The sequence below is a fragment of the Agelaius tricolor genome, unplaced genomic scaffold (assembly GCF_023055355.1).
Source record: "Agelaius tricolor isolate 1412-34295 unplaced genomic scaffold, bAgeTri1.0.p SCAF_6, whole genome shotgun sequence".
NCBI lineage: Eukaryota > Metazoa > Chordata > Aves > Passeriformes > Icteridae > Agelaius > Agelaius tricolor.
Window position 1 is genome coordinate 17,069,789 of NW_027269266.1, and position 23,335 is coordinate 17,093,123.

The 23,335-nt window shown below is 36.5% G+C and overlaps 1 protein-coding gene across 1 annotated transcript in view; it reads right to left on the reverse strand.

The window, feature by feature from the left end:
• PLXDC2 (plexin domain containing 2) overlaps positions 1-23,335 on the reverse strand; it is a 257,288-nt gene that overhangs the window by 72,877 nt on the left and 161,076 nt on the right. The window contains exons 5-6 of the mRNA XM_071428845.1: positions 5,397-5,519; positions 2,489-2,607 (exon numbers count right to left, since the gene is read on the reverse strand). Coding sequence (XP_071284946.1) covers positions 2,489-2,607; positions 5,397-5,519 — 242 coding nt within the window. The remainder of the gene's footprint in view (positions 1-2,488; positions 2,608-5,396; positions 5,520-23,335) is intronic.

Consider the following 23,335-nt stretch of genomic DNA (forward strand, 5'->3'; position numbering starts at 1 on the left):
ATAGCCATGGATTCAGCACTGCAAAGTAAATCAATTCCTAGCAAGGCATATAAGCACTAGGACCAAGTCTAAAATGATAAATGACTTGTTTGTTCTTTTCAGACAACTTGTGTCTGATTAGTGATTAGCAATTTTATTTAATTTTGCTCATTTAGATGAAAAGCTGAGATAATGGTAATGGAGTAAAGGCTGCAAATATAGAGTGTAGTTGTCTAGAAATCTCAGTCTCAAAACCCATTCCCCAAGTAATTCTGATGGAATATATTAGTTGTAACTTGCTAAAATATTTAGAAAATTCTTTTGTCAAAAGATTTACAGATCATTAATACATTACTATTACCACTTTAAAAAAATCTCTTTCCTTAGTTATGTGCAATAGCTTTAAAGTAATGTTTGGAAATTCCATTCAGGACAGGAATAACTCATGAGAGGGAATGAGTTCTAAGATTCACCAGTTGCTAAAAGCACTTTATTCCATTTGCAAATTCTAGTTTTCTGTCTCAAGATAAATGAACAGAACATTAATAACTCCTATCCACAAAAGCAATGTGGTTTTGGGGGAAGCTTCCAGTAATGTAATGAGAGCAAGCAGCCTGTGCATTCTAGCTCAGAAATTGTTTATCCATGAATTAGATGTCATACTTCCCTGCAATTCTAGGAACCACTTGTAAAGGAGTGGCTCATTTACTCTTCTTTTCCTAAATGAATAATGTTTTCAACTACCCAACACTACACTGCATCATCATTTTCTTTTGTGCAGAATCTATGCCAGATACTTTCAAATTAGAGCAGTAACTTCTATCACCCACATTAGATCAAATTTGCACAGGGCTAGATAATAACAGGGAGTGTAGTGCATCTCATAGGCAGGAATAGAAGTCTTCTGAAAAGGTCACCATTTTAATGTCACAATGCATATATAACTAGTATCCAACTCCACCTCTCTAGGCCTTGAAGGCAGGAAATTTTGTGCAGTCTTTAAAAGTTTTTCCTTTTCTTTAAAAAGTTTTCAACAAACCAAAGCTTTTATTGTGCACTCTTTTGATCAAGTACAATTGAGCTCCATTGTTCTAAGCGGAGTAAAGCTTACATGAACTTGGATCCAAAATGCAAATAAACTGCATTTTCATAGATGGAGACTGCAACCTGCGCCTAACATTCAGAAGAAACCCCAAGCAGACCTTGCATCAGCATGTCTTTTATAAGAAAAGGAAAGCCATGTACATGGGCATACCAGAAGTTTCTTGTTTCTACAATACTGATCCAGTAAGAACATCTTGCAGCAATCCTTTTCCAAGATGTCTTAGGTGAAGGTATGACTGCTGCTAGCAGAAAAACCCAGATCCTGTCTAGTTTGCTAGTGAATGGCAGAGGAATGTTTTTACTTCTGCTTCATTAAAGGTGCATATCTAGAACACAGGCATGAAAAATGAGCCTGAAGGCTCACAAGTGTTTTATAGCAGAGAGAGAACAGAAGAGAAAAGACTCTCCAAGTCTGGACAATTGGTTGTATCACTGATTAGAGTTTCTTACTATAAGGAGAATAACTGAAAATTGCATTTTGAAGAGAAAGTCATAGGGTACATGCCAAACAGATTAAAATAACAAAACAAAGCAGAACAAAAAACCCAAACCAAGCAAAACCAAAAAACAAACAAAAAGGAAGACATCATGTTGTCACTAGAGATTTAAACTTGTCTGCTTTCTGATTCTTATTTGCATGAATCAGAGAATCATAGAATACCAGGCTGAAAGGGGACCTCAAGGATGACCTGCTCCAACCCTTCTTGGCAAAAGCACTGAAATTGAAACAAGCTATAGTTTCCAGAGCTCTAGCAACTCTAGAAAAAAAAATCACTCAAAGTAACAACTGGAATTCTGAAACACTTGGAGAATGCACAAGAGCCCATTTAAGACAACATATTGGTGCTATGAAGGGGAACCAAATGGCCTCAATCTAAGCAATTTTATCATCAAACAGATGGAAAACCTCAGGGCTAGCAATACAAACCAGTTATTTCTTGTTTCAAATAGATGAACTTTGAAATATGTGAGTTGCCAGAAAACTACAGCTGCAGGAAATAGGTGATCTTTCAACAATAACTATTGATTCTAGAGTATTTTGAAATGGGCAAGATTGGGTAGACTAATTAAAAAATAAGATCCTACCTTTCAAAACCCATGCAGAATTTATTAAAACCCCAGGAATTTACTGAACATTTAACACAAACATCCAAAAAAGCCCAGTTGAAATCCAGGATTAGTACATTTGTGTCATGTTGATGCTTTTAAAGTCAATTATATGAACATCACTCTAATAATAATATATCATTTTCATCAACATAGTGATCTTATAAGCAGTATAATGAAATGATCTTATATAACTGATCTTTCAAAAATTTTCCCTCCCCCACAAAAATGTAGGGAAATTCCTGACATTTATAAAGTAATTTGTCCACTTAAATGACAATTCTCAGACCCAACTTACTTCTTTGTAGCCGAAAATGATACGCCCATCATTGAGAAGGGTGGCCTGAAAAGTGAAACTCCCCAGGTTGTAATTATCCTGCAGATGTACATGGTCCCACTGGACAACTAGTGCTGTGCCTGTGAACCCCAGAGTGGGGGTAGAGAGGCAAAAGGAAGAAAAAAATGTGAGAAATATATTAACTGATTGTAGGAAAAGTACTTCACTGCAGTTACTTGAAACAAGAACAGTGATTTGTCTCTTTCTAGCAGCTTTCAGCTCCACACCTTGAAATGCCAAAGATATTACAAACACAAGTTGAAACTGAAATTCTCTGAAATGTAGACACCACAGTGCTATGCAAGCAGTACAACTACTGCTAAAGCAAGACTGGTCAAAAAACTTGTTTGAAATTGCACAAGAAATCAGCTAAAGGTAGGATCCAGTGGTTCAGGGGTGCTGCCATTACCACTTCTCTGCAGTGGCATTCTTTACACTCTATACATAAATCCTGATGGCTTTGAAATGTGAACTGCTAACAGTATTCCCTGTTTAGTAAAAGTTATTATTTCAAGAATTCAGATTCTTGCATTAACTATGCATTAAATAATTTTTTTTTTTTTTTTTTGCATGGTGCAGGCCCTTGCTGAGGTTGTGCAAATTGAGAAATGTTAGGTGTTGGCAATAAATAAATGTAGTTTAAATCAAACTCACTGACAAGTCATAGACAGGGTAAATATTGAGTCTGGTATGCAGAGATTCAGTTGCAAGAACCTTGTTAATATTCACAGGAGTTCACTGGCTGAAGATGCACTTACCACACTAAAAATATTTCTCAAGCAACCTGCATATTTTACAGATGTTGAGACACTTACTGCCAAAACTGTGTTGACTGAAAACAACATTTTCATCTTTACATGCCTTCCTCAAAAACTTCTCTTTTTGGCAGTAATGGGAGTTATGTGCTTTTATTCAGACTTTAATTTCCTTTCATCCTAGAATGTTCATGATGGGTCAGTACATATTCAGCTCAATATATTTTGATATGTCCTTGAAAAATCTTTTGCTACAGCTCTGTACTGCAGCTGTCATGAACACATCATGAAACTATGAGCATGCTAATAGTGGGTCCACACTGCACCAAGTCCAACACATTATTGTCCCTTGTGTTTTTCTGCATAGTAGATAGGCATTAATTGTGCACAGAGGGCATTTTTTTCTTTGTGATCACATTCATTATCTACTTTTTGAATATTTATTTTATTGCATTAAATCTTATTTTAAATGTAAAGTTATTACATTTATTTTAAATGCAAAGTTATAACTTGTAAAGTTATTAGAGCACAATTAGCCAGAATTTCTTCTAGTCAGTCACTGAGCACTTCAGATCTATGTGCACCTCAGAACCCCAAGCTAAAATGGAAATCAGCTGCCACCCAAACTGTCCTTTCATTCCAGAGGCTTTTATGTAGATTTGTGTGTACCTAAGTTCCTCGGAGTTAGCTCCACCAGTGAGACTTTGATGGATCCCCACACTCTGTGCTTTCCCACTAAAGATGCTTCTTTATGGCAGAGCACTTACTCATGGGGACAAAGCACAGATGAGTAAGAAATAAGATGCTGAAGATACAATCTGCTCAGTTCCTTTTTACTTGTGCTAAGATAAAAAATTCTTTGTCCTAAAGCCCATGGAGTTCAAAAGATGATGCATTACACATGAAGAAGAATCCAAAATCTCAAAGCCATGTGATACAGCCTTTGCACACCTGGTGTGAAGACTGGAAGTCAGGACTATAATGAGAATTAGCCACTTCTTCTCCAGAATCCTCAGATTATTTAAGTAAAGATGACAAATCTCTGGCCAAAATGTTAAATAATTTAAAACATGAAAATTATATCTTTTTCTGTTTCAAAATTCAAAATGTCAAAATGGAAGGAGTAGGATTTTCTCATGTAAGCATTTTATTGGACTTTTAACAAACAAATATTGCTATGGCTAGATTATAAGGAAAGGTTATAGATACAGAATTCTGTAAAAGATACAGAATACATTTTGGTAACTGATTTAATTAATAAAAAATTATTGGAAATATGAAACATTTTTGAACCTGCTGGCAATTTTTGTTTAAATTCCCTACAAATAAGCATATATAAAATAGCAGAAATGTATCCAGGATAATGTAGAAGTCATGTATGTCATGATAATAATTCACAATACTAAATTCTCCAAGTTTTAACTGTTACTGTAGCTGATCACTAAAGGCCTGAGGTAAAGCACCAGGTGCCTTTTAACCACGTAGGGTATGTTTCTAAAATATTGATTACAACTGACTTCAAGAGAAAAATATCCACACATTCAAGGGCTTTGAAACTTCTCACAGTTTCAAGTACAACACTGCAGCTTGCCTTTTCCTCTTTCAATCTTTTTTACAAGGAACTGTTGAGAACTCGTGGTGTAGATGAGTGTATTGGATTCCAATTCTGGGACTCCATGAACACTTAGTCATTGACAGGTTTATTAACCTTATCCCTGCCCTGCTTCTGTGTATTCTTGCTACTGCACTCCACAAACGCTATTTTCATTTTAGGTAGTGGACAGATGGTATCCACTATAAATACTTTGAAATAACACTTTGAATTTACACTGTTATATAAGACAGATTTTCCCTTCTAAAACTGATAAAATGCATTGCTAGTTTGAGTTTATGTACTTCAACACCCAGATGATATCTGCTCAATTAAGAAAAGGCATTCATGATTCTTTATTGTGTTCTAAATTAATAATTGCTTATAGATGTCAAGTCACATGCTCTATACAGCCTCTAAATTAAAAACAAAAAGAAAAAAAAAATCCTCAATGCTTCCTCCTGAAATAGTTATTTAGGAAAATAAGAAGAGCCAAGGGATACAGACAAGGACTGCTACGTACCATTATCAAAGTATCTGACTGTTGAATTTCTTGACACACTGGGGTCAAAATTTGCCATTAAGGGTGCAATATATTGAGTAGCTGTTAACATTCGATGCACAACTTCTCCAGTATATATGAAACCTACAATAAAAAAAAAAATGAGACCATTTCAGTAAATTCTGAAAAGATTTTAATAGAATGGCAGGTTGAATTAGGCGTTGCCAGAGCATTAAAGGGTCATCTGAGAGAAATTAATCCCACCACAAATTTTATAGTGAATTAAATAAGAGCTAAAATTTCAGAAAAACATCAGTGATGGCTGTCAGAAAAAAAGATCCAAAATGAGCAGTGGAACAAATAGTTTAAGAAGGTTTTTTACAGAAATAAAAACAGTGAAAACTCAAGGAAGAATAACTCCAGTTAAGAGCCAAATGCAAGGATATGGCACTATGAAAATAAGCCATTTACCACCAGGCATATTCCATAGTGCTTTCTTCCATACTTTCCAAAAATCTGCAGTTTGTTTTGCTCATGCAATTTGTGACCTCTTTTAAAGTAAGTCTAACCCTTTTTCATTTTTCTAGAGACACAGAGTAAGAGACTATTTCAGACTAGAAGTGACAACTTTTAAAAAAAAGAGTCAGATGAAAAGGGGAACAGATAGGACTTTTTCAGGTTTATAAGGCAAGCAACATTTCTACAACATTCTCTGCTGTGTCAGGTCTCACTAGTCTGTCCTATTCATCCCTGAATTGACAGTACTCCTCAGATCAATAGTGGGCTTCTTTCATCTGAAGTGCTCATCCAAAACCTCTCACTGGTTTGGAATTGGAGTCCTTCCTTTGAAAGAAGACCAGTCATCTATGGTGAATACAGTAATTCTGCAGTTTTCTTCTAAGCAAACATCAATGTATTTTAATGGCAAAAACCTCCTTCTATTTTAAACAATAAATGGTCTACAAATAAACCTGTGTTGTTTAGGTTTGCCAACTCCACTTCAACTGGCTAATGGAACTAATTATTTTAAGTGCCCAGATGAAAGCTTGATTTAAAAACTCCCATTGCCCTAGAATGAGTCTTTTTGCTACCCCTTGCCTTTAAGTTGATTTGAGCTGTAGACAGATCTTCAAAAGTGATGTTTGCATATTACCTCTCCTCCTAGTGTTTAGCATAGGGTATCTTATGATGTTTTTGCTTTTTCTACTTCTATTGATTCAATGAAGTATATTACAACAGCAAACATCTCAACAAGAAGATAATATTAGAGCTGTAAATTTTCTAATATTAAAAATGTTATTAGAAAGACATATAGAAGAAATATAATTCTTTACTGGAAAATTATAGCATTACTTTCAACACTAATTAAGCTGGTTTATGTTTCCTTTCCCATTTTCAATCATATTGAGAGTCTCTCTTCCTCTACAAAAGCCTTCGCTGCCAAGACCAAGAGTTCCTTTCTTCTTACTTTTAGTATCATGACAATACAACATGTGATGAAGTAGCCTATAAATCTAACTCTAAAACATGATTGTGAAATTCCAAAACCAAATATGAACCCGATCAAAACTGCTATTAATGTATACTACTAAAAACTCCTAGTGTGCAACCTCACTTTCTTAACAATATCTCCATCCTAACCAGTGTGAGATGAGAGGGTTCATTAACAGAGTTGTTCAATATGATATAGGAAATCTCTGAGTGCATGAAAAAATAAGTTTCTGGAGTCCTTTAGGCATCCTTCTACTCCTGTACTCTTCTGAAACACACAAGATAAATGCTTGCCAACTGTTCATGGAACTAGTTCTAGAAGTCATAAGATGCTATAAACAAACAAGGTGGTTCTCTGGAGTAATTCTCCTGCACGGCTACTTATAGATAATATCTTGTTCTGTGAAGTCAGCTCTGGTGGTGGTGATAGGGGGCCTAAGAAAAAGTCAAGTGTGGGGAAAATAAAAGATTCATTTGCAAAGATTTGGTATCTGACAAAGGGCTGACCTAGGAACTGAGATTTTTTTTTCATTTAAAACATATCTGTGTATTCAAAAGATAGAGTATTTTAATATCTGGGCACTCCCTAACTACTAAATTTATTCTTAGGATTAAATGAAAACTTTTTTTTTGTAGCAGGGAGAGGGGAAGACTGGGGGGCAGATTCTTCCAACGGAATATCTAAATAGTACTTCTCTCTTTTGGTAATAGGGAGAGAGAAACATCAGTTTAGAAAAAGAATCTGCCCACACATAGTTACAAGTCATTTATAAATGTGAGCTTTCAGAATATACAAGCATGGCTGATTTTATGCTATTACGTATTTTAGGATAGCCAACTACCTTGCCAAACTATAGTCCCTGAAAGGCATTTTCACTATTTCCTGCTTATTAGTATTTGCTTCTAAAATGTCATACCCTTGATTAAGAATCCCTTATGCTTATTTAGATATTTTCAGAAAGTATTATTACACAGAATTCTATTTCATACTATGTGCTGCTTATTATCCCTGTGGACATCTGCACACATATTTTAACACAGTTGTGGGTAGGTCCATAACCTTGAAACCATTCCTCAAAAATATTTTGAAGACAATACAAACAAAACCTTTGAATCCATATTTATACATTAGAATTAGCCTGAACAGTTCAGTACTTATTCATCCCTTGCACACTCATCCTACACTTACACATTTTCCCTTTCATGCTTTCATCCCATTTACAGTATAAAGGTCACCCTTATAGCTAATAATGAGGCAGATAAAATAGGAAAAGAAAGGACTCAGTTGTGCTGGAACACTTAACTAAGTAAATCAGCCCAAGTAATTAGTAACCACAAAACGTATTTCGAAGTATTTGCCGGATGCAGCTCTACTATAGACAAAAATGGAAAGCAGGAGGTGGATGATAGCTGGGAAGCAGGCAGGCCTTGCATGAAGATCATTCTAATGAGAACTCCAGTCATGCATCAGAGCAACTTGAAAAGGAACACAAAGTCATTTCAAATCATCCCAGAGATTCACAAGATGAAGCCACCATTGACCATGGACATTTATCATTGCAACTATGACTTAAAAAGAGCAGCAAAAGTAAAATTACCTTATTCTGGAATGGAATTCCACAGAAAATTGGCTTATGTTATCTGTGACCTAATTTTCTGACAATTCTTAATGCTTGTGGTTGATTCATTTAGTCAAGGAAGAATTTTTCAGACCTGCAATTTCCTGAACCACTTAATCTCTCCTTTGTGGGAGGCACTGGTAGAGCTCTTTTCCAAGACTCTCCACAAGCACTCTACCTAGAAGCATAATATGCTCCTAAATATTGAAATGAAGACAAATAGGGAAAAGTGCTCAGCATTTTGTAAGTTTAATATGTACATATAAATTTAGCTAAAACTAAGGCTGAACTAATATTAAAACCAATTGTAAATCAAGAAGAGTATACTTCTAGTTCTCACAGGGTACAAATTTACACTCACACAAATAGGGAAAAAAATATTACCACTTAAGCATGAAAGCACAGTCTCACTTGACGTAGGACTTGATTTAAAAATGCATTTTATGCCTGAATTTACCCATTCCAAAATATGCTTATCTGTTGCATGCTAACATATCAAGTTTACCAAGAAAATTTAATGTACAAGGTTAAAAAACACTGCACATCAGATTTCTGTGATTTCCTTTTTTATATTCTTAGCTGTGCACAAACTCAGTATCACTCAGAATGTTTTTTGCCAATGTTTGCCAACAGAATGACAAAATATAGTTTTAAGGTAGTACAGGCAATGAGTACTTTGAAGTGTGTCTAAAGAGATGGTAGGATATGCAGACAAGAACAACAAAAAAAGAATTATCTAGGTTGATAACCATATTCTAAGCTGCCTGACAACTAACTTGTAAGATAAACCCTTGTCTCTCTCTGTGGTGGGTTGACTTTTTCCATCTGCCCCCTCTCCACCCAGCTGCTCTCTCACAGCCCTTCCTCAACAGGATATGGGGACTAAATAGAAAGAAAAAAATGTGTGTGTCCAGACACAAACAGGGAGAACACTTGCCAATTGCTGTCATGGGCAAGAGAGAACTGACTTGGGGAAAGTTAATTTAATTTGCTGCCAGATAAAACAGGTTTGCATAGTGAGAAAGACAGATTAAAACACCTTCCCTCCACCCCTCCCTTTTTCCCAGGCTTAGTTTGTGTCACTCTTTTATTCCCAACTCCTCTACCTCCTCCTCCCCACTGAGCAGTGCAGGGGGATGGGGAATGTGACTTGTTGTCAGTTCATAACACTTCATCTGTGTCAGTCCTTGTTCCTCTCATTTTTTTTCCCTATTCCCATGCTCTGCAGTCCTTTAGGATAAACCTGCTCCATTGTGAGAACTCCATGGTTCCTGCAGGTGCTCTCCAGTGTGGGCCCCTCCACAGGCTGCAGTGGATATCTGCTTCAGTGTGGCTCTCCCATGGTCTGTGAGGAAATACCTGCTCCAGCCTGGCCTCCTTTACAGATGCTTTGGTGCCTCAGCAACCTCCTCCCTCTCCTTTTCTCTCCTTGGTGTTCACAGTGTTTTTTCTCATGCTTTTTGCTTCACTCCTGACACTGAAGTGCAACATATTTTACCCTTTTTAAAATGAGCTCCCCTAGAGGCTCCACCAGGGCTCAGCTGTCCCCTGCAATGGATCTGTCTCTGTCTGGTAAGGGCCAGTCCCCATCTCCTTCCATATAGACAGTCACTCTGCTACCTAAACATTACCACAATCCTTAATACAATTTAACTTAGTATTTTGATTTTTTTTATATACATCATATCTTATTTTATATATCAACTATTTTACCTAATATGCAAAACCAACATTATTTACCTGAATTACTGGAATTTCTTGTTTCTTGTTTGTTGTTAAGAGTTTTTGAAATTTATTTATTTTTAGTTTAGTCATTTTCTAGTAGAAGATAGGTGGAAAGTTGCAGCTGAAACAGCACTTAATGTACCAGTCTTACCCTCAGTAATTGTTAGCTCTTGCCCAGGTCAGGTTACTCACACTATATAAAATCTTTTGTCTTCTAAAAAGGAAAAAATGTTCTGGTAAAAAGAAAATGAGAGAGAAAAAGAACCATTGTGTCTGCTGGTGCTAAATAACAGCAGTGAAATAAGTTGATGTGAAATTATAACTTCAAATAGCCATGTCATTGCTATCATAAAGAGCACAAAAATTTATGATTGATTGATCCAGAGTTGCAAGTTTTCTCTTTTGTTGTAAGTCCAGGGATGTAGGATTTTTTTGCAATTGTTTGGATTAATGCTGCTGAGAATTTTGACTTGCATTTAATTTTCAGGATGTTTCTTATTTTTCATATTACTATTTCTGTCATACCACATTTTTATCTTAGATTCTTTCTTCTCTTCAGCAGTAATAGTAAAAACCTGATGAACCTATTCTTGTTTCTGGAAATAAACTACACAAGAGACATTTACATGGAAAGATGGCAAGATATGGGGAAATAAAACATCAGAAGTAGTGTTGCTCATGTATTTATTTGGTGAAACTGAAAAGCATTGCATAGGTGTATAAAGCACAGCTCACAGAATTTTGCACCATATCTTTTTCAACTATGCTTTGCCTGTGCTTTGCCTGTGCTTTTCCTATATTTCTCTACCAGTTATTTCTTTATGAAGCAAATTCAAGGATATGTTATGCTATTGAGCCCCTAAAATACATTGGAATGCTGAATTCTAGAAACAGATAATGCAATTTACTTTCACGCCTTGTCCTATATAACCATATTAATTTCTCTTTGATATTTCAGTGAAGTAAGCTTTAAGTAATGTCATTTATCCCCAGATGGCTAATTTATTGTTATGTCTGTAGAAAAATTTTATCATCACTGTAATTGCATGAAGATTACAGTATAATTAAACAAAAGGATAACAGCAACTCCAGATCCCTCAGACAGTCCATGAAAGTTAAATACCTTAATGAGCTTTCAAGATCAGTGTAAAATGAACCAATCTCTCATGCTATTTTATGATTTTTTTTTTTCTAGCCTTCTGGGAAAAATGAATTAGAGAGAGATTATACATATTTTTTTGCTTTGCTCTTGCTTGACTAGATTGAATGTCTAACCCATTTCTTCTGGCCTGAAAAAGTGGGCTATCTGAAAGCTAAACCCCAGAAGGCATGAGCATAACTGTTTTTCTTAATTGCATAACTTTGCAAGGCTTTCTTGTGAGTCCATGCATGAAGGTAAAAAGAAAAGCTACCCACAATTCTTGTACTCTTCTCTGTACTTCTGTGTTATCTTATGTAGATATTTAAAGGCCAGAAAATTAGTTTTTCACCATTATTTTTCCTGCTGCTTTGTTAATACTTAAAGCAAGCATTATCTGGAATATTTGGGAACGTGCAATGTATGACATTGTGTAAATGTCTGTAAGTTTTCCAGCTTGCTGTAGTTTCCCTGCTATTCACTCTCTTTTTGAAAAGTATGTGATCCAGTGGAATATAATCCACTCTGATTAATATCCTATTCAGATCAATGAAGGAATTTAGGGGATAATGTATCATGAAATTCTTCCAGTAGATGTTTTTCTTCTGAAAAACAATGCCACAAGACAAAACTTGTCAGGAGACTGTTAGATACCATTAGGTAGAACATAGGAACAAAAGGACTTTCAAGAAAGGACAATGATGGAAAGCAAGCAACTTGCAAATATAATTGTAACTGAAGGATCTCTTCACATACTTTTAATAACTCTAAATTTCAATGCTCTCAACTTCAGGGTAAAGAAACCACAATGTTATTTACAGTCTAATGGCTTGTATCAGTATCCTCTCTGATCATACTTCCTTAGAGAAAATTCTTGGAATGAGGCATGAAACACTTTATCTACTTGGTGAGACACCACCATGTGATAGCTCCCAAGAGCCTCTCAGCTGCAGCCAAACAAAGGCCATCACAGCTCCTAGACAGACTGGAACCAGAGAAAAGAGGTTGACAGGAGGATTATCTCACTTAGGATGAATATCTTAGCAGCTGTGTCATTGTAGTAACTTTGGCGCTGCTGAATCCTTGGAAGAGGCTTGAATAGAGCTGTTAAAGGAAAATCTAATTTTGCAGTATCTTTCTGGTACTTTGCAGTCTATTTCTGCTGTTTACTGGTTGGGTAAAGCATCTTCATGCCTGAACAGATCTTGTCACCAATAAAAAAATTTGGATGGTACTGGATGATTTTTGGATGGTATTTTACTGTTTGGAGACATTTAATATAATTGGGGGGGGGTGGGTTCATATTTGAATCAAACTGTTGTGATATCAATACAGAATTTTTTTACTTTTGCTGCTGTCTGTCTCTTATACTGTCACAGAGTCTAATAAAAAGAACTGTCACAAGTTTTTGCTTATGTTTATTGCTCTGTTTATTCTCCTCTTTTATCCAGCTAACTTTCAAAGTTATTTCTTACCTGATAAATCACAGGCAACTTGAATCACATAATACACAGGAATTAAAATAAAAAAGGCTTTCAGGTTATGATGAAATCATTATTCTCCAATGTTTCAAAAAATTCAGTAAGGAAAAGAATAATAGAGTTTAGAAAAATGCTGAATGCCATCAAACTGGGTAGTCATTAATTCTGTAGAAGTTTGAAGCAACAAGGTTGCAGAAGACAAAAATAAAATTTTTCAAATTTTAAAAAACCTGCTTTAAATTTATGCATAACAGAAAGACAGTTTGGTGTATGTCTGGGGTTTTACTGCAAGAAATCAATGTTATTTGAAACATAACTTTGGGGGTTTTATATAGACATCAATTCCACACCCATTGTATAATAGTATTTCATTGCCTCTGTTAATCCTTCATAAACTACTTAAACAAATCCCATGTATATACTATTCTCATTCATGTAAAACAACAGCACACAGCATGTCAGGGAAGACTGCAGGGGCTAACATGCAACATTAGAGAAGTTTCAGGCACCACTAAATTACATTTCACATGTATACGTAAAAAATAATACTGAAATAGCATATAATGAACATGGTTTTTATTCTATTGGGAATTTTTCAGAGGGGAATTTAGCTCTGTGTTCCTCTACTGTCAACATCCTGCCACAAGTATGTGCTGTCCGATGCCTTGCTCTCCCACCACATTTTTTGGTATTGCACACAGAGCTCAGAGAGGTGAGGCAGTGTGGGTTTGCCTCAAGCAGAACTGTTCAGCAGTGAATGTACAGCTCAGAACAGTGAGATAGAAGCTGGTAAATGTCCATGTACAACCTGGGCTTCAGTGGAGGCAAGCTGTGGTTTGGTGTTCTGAAAGAGGTTCTTGCTCATATGTGTTGCTCAATTAAAGGTTATGTCAATATAAGCATATTATCATTTTCTCTTGTTGAACTCTGCATCCCTCCCAAGGGGACTCAATGCAGCTACTGTAAGGGAAAAGCATCTAGCTCTGCCCCTTTCTGTCACTTCAGCCTGATGCACAGGACTGGATACACCACTCATCAAATTTCACCACCAATTTATTTCTCATCTTAGTGGAATTAATGGCAAACAAAATTTTGAATGAGGAACCCCTACCCCGGGTCAAAATTAAACAGACCCCAAACCAAACCTTTTTGATGGGATTATCAGTTTGCTGGTCTAACTCTGTGCAGGGGACAAATGTTGTGTAGGCAGTGAAGATGGCAGGCTGGTGTGGTGAGGAGCAGACAGCAAGAAATAACAACAATATTCAACCAGATTTGTAGCACACTGTATCCTGAAGCTGAGCCAATTTTGGTTTTGTGCATTCTTTGCCTCCTTTGTCCATTTGTTACTTTACGGTCATTTTGGGCTATGCTCTTCAGTTGTGGAGCTAATCTATGAAAACTTCTGGCCTAGAGCAACATGAGCAGAACTAAACAGAGAAAAGGCAAAAATCTAAGTGAGGGAAAACTAGAATATCTTAGCCTCAGTGTCTAGAATTTGAGAATTAAATGACATTATCTTTGGCATCATCAAACAGCTTGTGTTTCCTCTCTTTTGCTACATCAGCTGCATTAAAGCAAATGACCTTACATGGAAGCACTGTATTGATCTGTAATTTAAAGCACACACAAAAACTTCTGCAAACAGGTAGGGAAAGGGACAAATTTCCCTTACATAAAGAGAAATATTGCCTGTATAAAATGGTTGTGTATGATATTTCAGTTTTATAAAATTTCAGCACTAAAGACCTTCATGGTCATACACAACTTTGTAATACGTGATGGAAATGGGAAGACCAAAATGTCTTCCTTAGTGCAGTTAATACAGGAAGATAGTCACCCAGATCCAAAAAGATGAAGCTTTCTTTCTAAGCAACTAACTTAACAAAAGTCCCATAATGATGTCAGGAAAATCTGCACTGTCAAACTGGGTAATTACACTCTCATTTCAAATTAATTCTTTTAATTAAAGAAAAAGCTTTCCTTTATCTTCTTATTAGAACAGGACCTGTGCTGTATCACAGTTCCAAGTCCAAGGTTTTAATTATCTGACCAAAAAGAATAAAGGACAAAAAAAAAATTTCAATACTGGTTTGAACTAAACCATTACAAGTCTCTCATGGGAAGTATACTAGCTTCAACTTTGAACAAAAAGACTGAAATAAAAGTAACATCTTTATGGTTTTTATTTTAAAATAGTGTTTTTTTGAATGAATAAGCACTCTAAGGGGATGAGTGAAATGATTTCACTTATGGACATAAAAAAATTAAAGAAAAGTCTTTGGTACCATTTCCAGAAATTCTCAAAATGTGGGGGTGCTCCTTTAAGAAAAAGCAATGGTGAGCCTGTTTTGAAGTTGTGCATGCAGAGGTTTAGGAGCAAAAGGGAATTGAACCTTCCATCTGAAGATCTCAGACCTGTGATAATCCATCTTTTCCATGCAGTCAGAGTGAGAAATAGGCCATGGCTAGGCTGTGGGGTGGCATGTAGCTGTGCTACTCGTAGTTCAGCTTCTCATAGGACTAAAAAGCCATCAGGAGGAAGCTGACTTGTGTGAAATCTCTGCAAAGCCCTCTAGTAAATATAGTTCTGCCTAGTCTCATAGCTGGGTCTAACAGGTATTTATCAGCAGAATACTGCACATGCTGTGATGGATTGTCTGGGCACTTTATTGTACAACGACATCAGCCCTGCCAGGGGGGTGCCTTATAGCACTGGGCAGCATGTACTAACAGAAACATCAAACTGCGTCTATGTTTCTGTGCCTCAGTAAAAATACATATGAAAACACATGGTTCATGTCTTTTAGACATTTGCAAAATGCAGGAAGGGTCATCTTTCATAAATTCAGTATGCATTGGTACCTGATCTGAAAGAAATTCTATATTACTGAGATTGAAAATGTTTTGTGTAAGTATTTTGACCATCACATGATGAGCTAAAATATGACTATGGTAAGAAGAGGCATAAGAACTAAATAAAAAAGGTCTTTAGACTAAACTGGACCAAAAATTAATTTCTAAAAGGTAGAGGACTTAAGTTACAATATTGTTCTAAGTTATGGAAGATGTATGATACAAGGCACACTTCACTCTGATGATAAATGTTGGGCATTTAATCACATGGTAAGTTACAAGCAGCAATAGGATATCTGTGGTAAATGCCATATAATCGCAGGGTATATAAACAGTGATCCCTGCCTCCCAAGCCAAAGTGCAGCTTACAACATAATTATGTTTAGACTTAGTAAAAGTAATCATCAGATGTGGCTGGATTGTATTTGCCAAGGAACAGCCATTTAGGGTCTGCCCAAAGAAAACATGTTCATTCCTTTCAACATTACAAGCTGGTAAAGCATAACTGTAGCCCCATGTCTCATCACCCATCCAAAAGATAAAAGTTATATCAGGAAAGCTAGAAGTCTAGTCTTAATCTAAGGCAGAAAGCCTTAGACAGACATTAGCTGTAATGAGGATAAGGCTGTTTCATCATGCTTTGGTGGGGAACATCTGTCTGCAGCATAAGACCCAATAGGCTGCTCTTCACAGCAGATGACAGCTACAGAAGAGTGGTGACAGTTCTTTCCATGAGCATTTTAACCACTTCCTTTTGAATGAATAACAAAATGGAGAGTATGGATTAAACCACCAAGATGCAAGAAGAAAATCTTGCCTCCCATGAAATCCCAGGAAAAAAAATATAGTGATATTCACATTCTATTTTTTTTAAGAAATAAAGTTCCTGAAAGATTAAATTCAGGGAGCATACACAGGCAGATGCAGAAACAAAACTGCTTTCAGCTACCACCTGCACCCAGAGTTGTTTTCATTGTTGCAGGTCATGAATGGCAGCAGAGGGAAAATGGAGAACCTATGAATTTTTTACTTCATTCAGTTTGAACAAAATAATGCAGGTTCTACTTATTTCCCCTGAGAGAGTGTAGACATATGGCTTGTCATCCTTCTCTCTGCTGTCATGACTCCATTAGGGAAATAATTATTACTTTTACTCTTGCACAAACTTTATTCTCCAGAAGCTGCTACTTTCACAAGTTGCCATCAGTATGGCAACTCACATCCCATTTTTGAGGAACATAATTACTTGTTCAGAGTACATGATCTCATTAGGTAAGGTGCACATACATCTTAATAGAGGGAAAAAATATTTTTTCGCTACAGGATTTGATGACCTTTGTCAAGAAACTAAGAAAAAGGCAGGAAGAAAAGATTTCAAATGTCCACCCTGAGAGTCCACCCTGATGACCTTTGTCAAGAAACTAAGAAAAAGGCAGGAAGAAAAGATTTCAAATGTCCACCCTGAGTATACGCTTTGAGGCACTAAGACAACAAAGAAAAATTTCAAAGGTTAACATCAGTATTATTTATACTTTGACAATCTTCTCACAAAACTGCAGATCTGTCCTCTCTGATTTGGGGACTCAGTTGCAATGGCCAGTCCTCAGTGATGACTACAATATTTTAAAATTCACTATAGACAGGAAAACACATAAAAATAATCATCATTTGTTACAAAACACAGAAATGTGTTTTGTAAGCAAGGAAGAACCAGCTTTTTACCCTCTGTTACTAATCGTGCTGAGTATATGGACAGCAAGTCATGGCTACCAAGATTTTGTTACTGAGTCCAACTAAAGGCCTCCTGAAAGTTTGATTCATCTGGAAATGTAAAGAAGGGATAGCTAGTACAAAGGGTAGTGCAACCCTTTTAGTCACACAAGCATTTTATGAGACATTTCAGAAAATCAGGAACTTGGTAAGGGGTCAATCACTACAGCAGTGAGTAAAGAAGTTGTAATGATTCCTGACACATCTAGAGCACAGCTTCCTGAGCTCAGTGACTGCTGGTGAGGAAGGTAAGACCACAAATGACCAAGAGCAGCAGAGTGACTTAGTTGCATTAACAGACCTACTATCATGTGTATCCTGATTTCTTCGTACGGTATCTGACAGAGAGACGTTTTGAAAAATAGAGTATCTTACAACTTCCTACATCAAGCAAAATGACAGAAGGAGGACTCCGAGTGTGAGATCCACTGGCATACAATGTGATAGAATAATATGTTTTATTGACAGAGGAAATAATGTTGGGACATATCTGATCAACAGGACTGATGCATTGAGAAAGCCATCAAATCAAAGCCACTGTGATCACCCCCACATCTATTACTCACTGACAATACTGGACTAGAAAGGTGAGGGCTATCCTCTCCTGAACTGCACTGGTGCTTGTTGCCTCTTTTGCAGTAAGCTGTCTGGAGCAGAATAGGTCAGCTTCCAACTGGTCATGTCAGCTCTTTCTTCTGTTAGCTCTTTTCTACTGTCAGCTCTTTTCCAAAGCACTTCATAAGATGCAAGTTCAACATAGAATTTAAAGAACACTTTTCTATCCCTAATTTCTCTATTCACTACCCATCCTCTTTTATTTGGAGATAAACCTTAACTACAACTTCTTACTCCCTGCACAAACTCAGTCATGCAGAATAGACAACATCTCAAAAGTATCACTGCTGAGGATTTCTGCCAATGTTACTGATGTAACTAACATTGATTTTATCTGTGTGTGCTCAAATAAATAATGTATTATGTCAACTAAGCCCAGCAAAGCTCTTAGCACGAGGAAACTTGGTACAGGTGTACCTACCACAGGATGAATGTAATAACGTACAGATCCATGTAGGCACTGTTGCTTTTCCTTCTGCAGCAGGTAAAAGTGGAAAGAGGACTGCTCTGGTACTGCCCAAACTCAAGCAGTAGTCACCAGAGAACCATGTCTAGTTGCTTTCTCTGAAGCTGTTAAAATGATGGTTGGTATCAGAAGTGAAACCTTTCCTACCTTTTTGGGGAAACTACCTTGAAATCTCCATCACAGAACAGGACTGCCTTCCCTTTGTGTACAGTACAGAGGGCTGGCACCAAAATAAAAGTCCAGCATGAGTTTATAACCTTAAAATTGGTTGTCACCAATCTGTCACTAATGATCTTCATGCCAGTCTTCTTGCCTCCAAGCTAGACTCACACTTTCCAACGGAAATTCAACTTCCAGTTCTTTATCTTGTTTAATAAACCCATCAAGGCGACATAAACTCACATCCTCATACAATGTCACATCCAGCCAAAGTGGTCCCCAACCACTTTACCTGTTTTCACATACCTTCTACCAAGGAACAGAAGATTAAGCCATTAATAATACCAAAAAAATGCTTCATCACCCCACTTCACTGAACTGCAGTGTAAGCACTTCTGCTATCCCAGGATAGCTAGCAGGCAAGGTCAGCAGTGAGGGAAACTGTTTCTTTTCTTGACTGTGAAGGCTTATGTCAATTCCAAGTCTTCATGAATTCCCAGCCTTGTTATGAATTCAAAGTCTTCATGAATTCCCACAACTTGTTATGATCCATGTCACTTTGAAAATCTCTTGAGCTTTCAATTTCCACTTAAGACTCTCATTGGGCCAGCCTAATCCCTCTCAACCTTCTAAAATGTTTGGTCTAAGCTACATCTAACAAACTATTTAATTGCTGAAAGTGGAAAGTAAGAGCAAATCTGAGAGATTTCACTTCCTTTTAGTCAGTTCTAGGAAGATGACCTAATCTCCTCTTCCTGAAGTGAAATCACATGCCTACATGTCTAAGACAGATGAAAAACCTTTTCAACAATGACTGAAAGATGCTTCTGAAAACAGGAGAGACACAGGCTTTCTTGTTTGCAAAGACACAGATTCAGTGATGAGGCATGAGAAGGAAATCACATGTCATGAAAATTCTGAGCTTGAATGTCTAACATTCAAGGTCATTCAAGATCAACATGTTCAACATTCATTTACAGCTTCAAAATAAGCCAGTAAAAAGAAATTAAAATATTATTATAACAAGATACTTAAAACCACTCAACCAGAAAAGCTTCTCTATTGCAGAAAACATTGGTTCTTAAGAAACCATAACCTGACACTTTCTTTCAGCTTTTGAAAACTCCTTAAGCCTTACTAGGTTGAACACAATAGCTTATAAATTTGATTTAAATGAATGCCAAGCCATTTCGCAATAGAAAAAAAAGCAGACATGTCTCTAATTCTTATCACTTAACATAAACTATAGAAAGAGTAGAAGGACCAAGTGCCATTAAAAATATTATTGAAATAAGAGTGATGAATTCACACGATGGAATCACAAAGAGAGAACTCAACTATTCAATTTATGTTAAATATAAAACCTAAATTATATTGTAGATTTTAAAACACTCAGGAAAATCATTTTTCATAAAATACATGCAAGTTATTTACAGTCAAAGCTATACAAAATCCAGTCATTTTATGACAGTATGTAATGCCTCAGTTATTCTGCAAAAGCTGGAAACAAAAACAAATGAAAAGCCCTAAAGGGCTGAATACTCTACCCGTTCCAGAGATGGGTTTTCTCATTTAGCAAATTATAAAAGTATCTAAGGGCCTGTGTCTGCAAAGGCTCGAAGGTCCCTCAGTACCTGTTGAGTTCAGTCAATATTTAGGGTGCTTACAGTGGACAAAAAGGCTAGTGGTTTTGACATGAAGTCCTGCTTTCCACTTACGAATTTTTTCTAACAAAGGGAATGCCTATCTCTATCTCCTACCAATATTATCATAGCACTGAAGTAGAATCTCAGCTACCATTTAGCCATACATGAAATCCAAGTTCAAACTTCTACACACTTATTACCTTAAAAGATGGTGTAGATATCTGGGAACACCAAGTCAGGATCTTCAGCCCTAATGAGACATCCACACACAGTCCTCTTGGCAGTCAAGTATATCTTGCAGCACAAGTGGCTGAATGCCATGGACAGTGTTTCCCATTTTGCTGAACAGACTCTTAGAAAAACAGAATCCATCCAGGCCTAGGGACCTTTCTGCCTCAGGCTGCTTTCAGACCTTCCATCCAACTTCAAGAGAAAATTGTATTTACACCTCTGGCAAATGGAGATCATGCATTCACTTAGGCACAAGAGAGGAAATCTTTGCATGCTTGGCACTGGCTGCTCTCAGCATGTTTCCAGATTGCAGAGGGGGAAGGGGCCAGCTCTGAGGAGGGAATCCTATTGCAGAGGCTAAGAGGCTTTCATCCAAGAAGGCTAAATTAGGCACTCTGAATTACCTTTTTCATTTCATTGACTACATAAGTAAACATATGCCTTAATTGAAAGTGAGTTCCATCTCTCTTGCCTTGTTTCCCATTTAATCTTCCCTTCTACATTTAGAAAGAGGAAAGATTTCATTGCACAAAGGCTATTGCTTCTTTAAAAATCACAATAACAATAATAATCTTTTGTCCAATACATTTAACTAAGTATTTATAATGCTCAGATCATATAGATACTTTTTAGGTAGAAAATATATATTGTAAAAACCTTTTTTCTGTCATGTATAAATTATTGCTAGCTAGAAAACAACACTATAATGCCACTGATATGTTTCTTATTTCTTAGTATTTATTGAAATGAGCAAGCAGAGAATATATTTAAAAGAATCAGTACAGAAAATCTGGTAAAAGGTGGCAGGCTATTTTGGGCAGTGGGATGGTGCTACCTCTCTTTCTAGAACAGATGACAATTTTTTTTCCTTACTTCACCTCACTTTCTCAAGTTGTCTATTTTTATTTTTTTTTTGTACAGATGGCATTAATCACTCCATATGTAGATTTTACAGGTTTGTACATTTACTTCTACTACCATTGCTTTATTTTCTTTTTTCATTGCTTCTGGTTCCCTTTGTTAATTTTTTTAAAACATGGGTGATTTTTGGGTAGATTGGGATGCTGGAACCCCACACAGAGAGTAAACAGTGGCATACCATTTCTACTAAAACATTACTTATTTACACATACTCTCTGCAGTACGATATTTCTCACTTCCAAAGTAGAGATGTGCAGTCAAACACATTTCTGTAGTGACAATTTAATTTCAGCTACACTTAAGCCTTTATTTGGGAATGTGTCATTGGCATGGTTTTGCACATTTAATTTTCTTATAAGATATACACGTTGTACCCTTTCACTTAACCTGCAAATTAGTAAACTGGGAAAACTCATAGACTGTAGAATAAGTACCAACATCAGGTAGTAGGAGCTCTTGGGTGAAGTCCAAATTGAACTGCTGTGTGTCAATTTTATTTTTTATAAGTGCAGAGGACAAAATGTAACTACCACATAACGTGAATCATCCAAACTCAGGAATAGCTTTAGACATGATGGATGTGATCTTTAGAACAGCATCTGTCTTCACAGAGTACACACAAATCCTACTCTGATATTGCTGAGCTTCCATTGAGTTAGTAGTGTGAAACATAATTCACAATTTGTCCTTGCACATGTTAGGGAGAAAGTTCTAATGAAATCTTTTTTAATTGGTAAAAAATTTGGGTATAACTTGAGCACAATTTTTCCAGGTCTCCTAACAGTAATTAAACATGAAACAGGAAAACCCACCTCCCCTCACCCCTCCCCCCAAATAAACCCCAAAAAACTCCAACAAACCCAACCCTTCTTTCAAAAAATATCAACCAACCAAAACAAAACAAAAACAAAGCAACAAAAACAGACAAACAAACAAACAAAACCCCTAACCATACCCCCACCCCCAAGAAAAAAAAAAGCAGCTCAAATTTTGCTAGCTGTTACCACCGGTAAATATTTTGGTCTAAACTAGTGATTTATTTTCATAAGACATGATTATGTCTAAATTTTATATGGAAAGCTGAATTGCTCATATTGTGTTCATAGGGAGTCCTTGGCAAAATCTCCACATCTGTTGTAGACAGTTAGTAAAATTAAGAAAAATTGACTACACAGAAAGATCACAGCACAAAATATTTGGCTTATCTAATTCTTGGGCACAACTCTCTACTGGATCTGCGCCCTTTAATCTTATGCATAGTCAGTCAAACGTTTTCTGAATGAGATGCCAGAGGAAAAGTATTCAGCTGATTTTTGATACCTTAATAAAAGTTGGCAGGATTTACCAAAGTTCTTCCTGCTTTCTCTTCCTCTTACTGCTGATGAAGCAAGGAGTTTAAGATACCAATGTTGCAGATGATGTCCTTTGGTACTGCTCACTACTCAGTAGCATATATTGAATATTTCATCTTGACTTTTTACTGCTACTGATCTGCTTCTGCTCAGAGATAAATTTTCCCTTTACCATCAGTTCTCGGCACATTACAATTCAAAGCCTTTTTTCCCATCCTTAATCTGAGCAGTTCTTTCCTAAGGCACTTGCACTGGTCTTTGCAATCAAGTCCTCCCTTCTTTCTCAAGGCTTCATGTTTCCAATACTTTGTGTCTTTCCCCATTAAACAGGCTTTCTGTTGGCCAGGTTGGAATACCCTTCTGCAACTGACTCTCTGCAGGAATTTTAATAGTTTTTCTGAATTTCATTGCTTAGTTTTAAGTATTTATTTCTAACTGAGGGATTTTTTGTGAAAATATTAGGGCAAGGGATTCTGTACCTAACAGAATA